Source organism: Phragmites australis, chromosome 9 (assembly GCF_958298935.1).
Source record: "Phragmites australis chromosome 9, lpPhrAust1.1, whole genome shotgun sequence".
NCBI lineage: Eukaryota > Viridiplantae > Streptophyta > Magnoliopsida > Poales > Poaceae > Phragmites > Phragmites australis.
The window spans coordinates 26,119,575-26,124,868 of NC_084929.1; the positions used below are offsets into that span (position 1 = coordinate 26,119,575).

A 5,294-nucleotide genomic window follows, 5' to 3' on the forward strand; every position below is an offset into this window, starting at 1 on the left:
GTGATTTAGTATGTAGCAAGATAAAAATGATAGATATCTATCATCTTGAGGAGTATTGGGCCATGTGTATGTGTAAGGGCCTTAGTCTAGATCTATTTAATATATATATATATATATATATATATATATATATGTATATATCTGTAATAACAGAAGCAGTAATGAGTTTTTCTAATCCTATAATAACTAAATATGTTTCTCTTGAAATTATACGAAACCATGAACGAGAATTCATTCGTGTGGGTAACCGATCAGTCCGCCAGTTGTATCGATGTTTCTAAAGACGCGGGGCGGGCCGCGTGCCGTGTGCCGCGTCGCACTCGGCGGGCTTTGTTATACCCGCTCCCAACTAACCCACGCGCCCACCATTTGTTTCTTCCTCTCCCGCTTGTCTGCTCCTGCTCTGCGCTCTCCACACGCGCCCCCGCCGCAGGAACTTTACTTATTCGCCTCCACGCTCGTCGCCTTGCCCGAGCAGACGCTCCCCGCGCCGGCCGATCCTCGGAGGTACTTGTTTCTTGCTCCTTTGCTGCGCGAAATTCTCTTTGCTCCTCCCTTTTGGGGCTTGTTTGAATGGACAGGGAGTCAATCACCCATCCAAGCAAGCCCGAGGGGGAGCTAAGCTTCCCTGCTTCCTCGGGCCCCGCTAGGAGTTTCCAGCATGATTCTGCTGCTCCTGGATGCTCCGGGCAGGGGTGAGTTGCCGCAGCTTCCAGGCAGAGGGAACCAATCAGGTGTTAGGAGGGTTATGTTGAAACGAGAAAATAAACTACCGGCGTTCCTAGCGTCGACTGATTGGAAGAGTTGCAGGGTTCGATCGGAGTTAACGTCGATAGTTCAGCTTGAGAAAATCATTTAGTCTTTACTCTTACCTAAAAGAATAAAATAAAAATCTACTATTTACTCTTTTACCGCGTGCTAGGTGGCCAATTTCGTCAAAGTTTGCAGGAGATTTTTCTTCTTCTTCCCCGGATTTGTTTAGCGGGTTATTTATTGTTTGATACCGGAGAATACAAGTATGCGGTTGCTCGCTGTTCTTGGTTTCTCATCTTTTATTTATTTTTAGTCCTTTTACGGGTTCCGTACTAACTGTATGCAGGAGGTATTATAAATTTAATCTGATCATCCACGTGATTGGATATTTTTATAATTACGATAGAAATATTAATATTTACTTATCATACCATTGAAGGGTACTGTAGTCTTTTTATACCTAATCTCGAAATAATCGTTCAACTAAATAATCAGCATTCAGACCAGTCTAAACATTAAACCTATGAATTTGCACGATATAACTACAATGCTATTTCTTTCTTTTTTTTCAAAAATACCCTTATACTACATATACTCTTTTCATATATTACTCATACTACATCTAAATAATGGGTAGTACTCTAATCAATCTAGATCATCCGATCCAAAAATAGATGGCTTAAATTTCTCCGAGACCACATAAAATTTTTCTTATTTTTCCTGGTTTAACAGCTGGATTTTTGTTCCCTCTGCATTATTGCCTTGGGTATGTAGTCTAGGTATGTACATATGAATTCTCAGTATAGCCTTTAGGTATACTTCCTACTCAATTTGATTGTCGTTGCAAGAGCACGAAGTTAGTCAACGTGGCAGGTTTGGGGATAAGGTCACCGAGTCTTAGAAGCAACTCTTTCTGGCCGGGCCAACCTTTTTTATTGTGAGGAAATGTTGTAGGAAGCATGGTATTCTTTAATGGATTGGTGGATTTGACTAATTGACTTGCTTTGCCGTGAAGATATACATCTGTCAACACAATCGTCATAGAAAGTCAAACGAATACAAATTCAAGATGACAATGTACAGCCATGTTTTTTGTTGTTGTGCTTGTACGTGTCACATACAAGGCATGCCAAAAATACAGAATATCTTATGTTCGGTAAAGCCTATGATGGTAGGGGAAAAGAAAGCTGTCTGATCTTGAAATGCTGTGGCAAGCCATAATAAACGTCTTTGTGTACTCCTAAAGATATGTCAATGGACTTTTACATTTTTTTATTCTGATTTGTTGTTTTCTAACTGCAGGTGTTAGAAATTGTTCAGGCTGATTGATCGGTGGAAGCTTTGTGTCGAGTGTTTTTATCTCAGATTTGGAAAGTGATAGATCGACCTGGCAGCCTGAGAATTGTAAGAGAAGTAATGTCTTTTGTTAGGCAAGCAGCCCCATCAACATCCTGTGCTTTTGGGCCACCAAGCTCAGGTTTCTCTTCACAAAGATTTGCCTCCGGTACAGAATTGCTTGGTCACGGACCTCAACCATATAACGCTGAGGGCTGCAGACAGTCTGGTTTCAGTGGAGCACCACCTCCTGTATTTCAGAACTCGTTTTACAATCCGGATGTCCATTTTGAATCTCACTTCGATGCGGTAACATATTTTCCAGTAACCTCCAATATATCCCAGCAGAACTCTCAATCTTTATCGGACAATCAGACCTCCGATCTCGAAGCAGAGTTTGATGAAGATGAGATCAGACTAAAGCTTCAGGAGCTTGAGCATGCTTTACTCGACGATGGTGATGCGGTCCTTTCTGATTTGTCAGGAAGCATTAGCGATGATTGGGATGATCACAAGAACAACAATGAATGGACTAATACCATGAAGAATATCATGTACCCAGACTCTCCAAAAGAGTCATCACCCGAATCAAGCCTCGTTTGTCCTGACAGCAATAATGGAGAAGTACGGGACCCAAAACAGTTGCTCTTTGACTGTGCTGAAGCAATATCTGAATACAGCATCGATGAAGCACAATCAATCATAATAGAACTACGACAGAAGGTAGCAATTCAGGGTGACCCTTCTCAGAGAATTGCGGCCTATCTTGTTGAGAGCCTTGCTGCCACAATACAGTCTTCAGGAAAAGGAATCTATAGGGCCCTGAGGTGCAAGGAGGCCCCTTCTCCGTACCAGCTTTCAGCTATGCAGATCCTCTTTGAAATCTGCCCATGCTACAGGCTAGGCTTCATGGCTGCTAACTATGCTATTCTTGAAGCCTGCAAAGGCGAAGAGATTGTGCACATCATTGACTTTGACATCAACCAGGGTAGCCAGTACATAACGCTAATACAGTTCCTACGAAGTAACAGTAATAAGCCACTCCGTTTGAGGATAACTGGCGTCGATGACCCAGAGTCAGTAAACAGGGCTGTTGGAGGACTGAAGGTTGTTGGGCAGCGACTAGAGAAACTTGCAGAGGATTGTGAGGTAACATTTGAGTTCAGGGCAGTGGCTGCTAACGTCGGGGATGTGACGCCTGCTATGCTGGATTGCCGTCCCGGAGAGGCCCTAATTGTTAACTTTGCGTTCCTGCTGCACCACCTGCCTGATGAAAGTGTTTCCATTGTGAACGAAAGGGACCAGCTCCTCCGTATGGTGAAGGGTCTCCGGCCAAAACTAGTGACATTGGTCGAGCAGGATGCAAATACTAATACTACCCCATTCCTTGCAAGGTTGGTTCTCTCATGAATTATTTTTACCATATCTGGTACACAGAATTGTCTAAACCAGGGCTATATGTGTTATTTAATTTCCCATTTCAGCAACATGCGTTCTTCGAAATGCTGGTTTTATGAAAGAAATATCGTCTTTCAACTTTGTATTTGCGCTACGCTCTTGTATCTATGTCGTTCCTCATTTAGCCCTTTGATACGCAGGTTTCGTGAGGTCAATGACTATTACTCGGCAGTTTTTGATTCACTGGATGCGACACTTCCAAGGGAAAGCCCAGATAGAATGAATGTGGAGAGGCAGTGCCTTGCGCGAGAAATTGTCAACATCTTAGCTTGTGAAGGCCCTGACCGTGTGGAAAGGTACTTCTTAACATCATTCTCCCTGGAGCTCTGGTCTCTTGCACGTTGCAAACTCCAATATTTAAAATACCTGCTTGAAAATAATGCTGTTATCGCAGGTACGAAGTGGCTGGGAAATGGCGAGCGAGAATGACAATGGCTGGCTTTCTGCCGTCTCCGTTCAATAGCAATGCTATTGATGGTACAAGATCTCTACTGAAATCGTACTGCGATAAGTACAAATTCGAGAAGGTCCACGATGGACTTCATTTTGGCTGGGGCGACAAGACACTCGTCGTCGCGTCAGCATGGCAATAGACGCTCGTATTGCATATTTTAGCACTGCTGCATTTTAGGAGCTCGTGGTGCAAGGGCAGTAAAAATATGTTTATCGCTGTGGTGTTAACCTATCATATATTCATAGCTAACCTTAGCGTGTTTCTCGTAGACTTATTGAGATGTACCTAATTTCTTAGGTGAAATATGTTGTGTTGCACACAATTATCCCGTATCATTGTGATGTATTTTGCCCTTCTTTTGGGAGGGTAGAATGACAATATATCGACATTGTTCATCTATAAAGTTCTGTATGGTTGCTCCAGTAGCAGATGGGATAAAGAACAAAAATTTGCGTCGTCTATACCATTTGGGCGCAGCGCATGGCTATGACAACTGAACCGACGATCGTGTGTATATATATATACCAGGAGGATTATCCATCAGATGTCATGGAAATCTGATTGCTTCTGTGGGTCAACAGTTTGACATCTGAGGTTGTGAATGAGGCGGTTTGTCCATTCCTCTATATGTGCTATCTCCCAGAACCGCCATTCAGCAAGACCGACAGTTTTCATATGTCAGTTGATCCACTTGGGAGCTGCGACCTTGCAAACGAGAATCTTCGACGAAACGCAGCATAGCTCTCTCCGGCTTCTAGCTTTCCATGGACCCCTCTTCGAACGCAGTTTTTATGATTTTTTTCAGGGGAACGCGGTATTTTTATGTGTTGACTCGAACTCGAATCATCTCATTCAGAAAAATCTACTATGAAACCATGCCTTCATTTTACACAGGAAAGGGTCACGCGGGTCTGGCAGAGATAAATGGAAGGCCCAAGCAAAACCGGCCAGTGGTCACTGCCTCGATCAGCCGTAGGTCCTTCCTACCGCACCAATTTCCAGCCCATGATCCATACCGCACCAATTTCCAGCCCATGATCCGGGACTCGAATAATTTCTGTGACATAATTGTACGGAGTGAATGTCAGTGACCAATATCATCACATGATATCCTTCCTCTGGACCCAGGGTTGTGCAGGCCTCGAGCCCTGGAGGCCGCCCCATGCGCGCATCCGCGTCCTGGTCAAAACGGAAAGCTGCCACGAAGCAGAGGATCAGCAAACTCTCGAGCACACCGCTGTGATTCTGCGAACTCTTGCTCGTACGATTGCGTTGCAACGTCGCTGTTAGCAGC

The 5,294-nt window shown here is 43.9% G+C and overlaps 1 protein-coding gene across 1 annotated transcript; it reads left to right on the plus strand.

Annotated features, from left to right (window-relative positions):
• The first annotated feature begins 349 nt into the window (after window positions 1–349).
• LOC133928914 (scarecrow-like protein 1) lies at window positions 350–4,448 on the plus strand. The gene is made up of 4 exons (XM_062375441.1): window positions 350–507; window positions 2,056–3,482; window positions 3,687–3,842; window positions 3,941–4,448. Exons 2-4 carry the CDS (start codon window positions 2,170–2,172, stop codon window positions 4,137–4,139), a joined length of 1,668 nt encoding a protein of 555 aa, XP_062231425.1. The 5' UTR covers window positions 350–507; window positions 2,056–2,169; the 3' UTR covers window positions 4,140–4,448.
• Window positions 4,449–5,294: the final 846 nt, after the last annotated feature.

What these genes read in the sequence shown, in the direction of transcription:
- LOC133928914 (XM_062375441.1), top strand. Translation starts at nt 2,170, where the DNA reads ATGTCTTTTGTTAGGCAAGCAGCCCCATCAACATCCTGTGCTTTTGGG. An exon ending in ACTACCCCATTCCTTGCAAG is followed by an intron (nt 3,483 to 3,686) that starts GTTGGTTCTCTC and finishes TTTGATACGCAG; the next exon opens with GTTTCGTGAGGTCAATGACT. An exon ending in GGCCCTGACCGTGTGGAAAG is followed by an intron (nt 3,843 to 3,940) that starts GTACTTCTTAAC and finishes CTGTTATCGCAG; the next exon opens with GTACGAAGTGGCTGGGAAAT.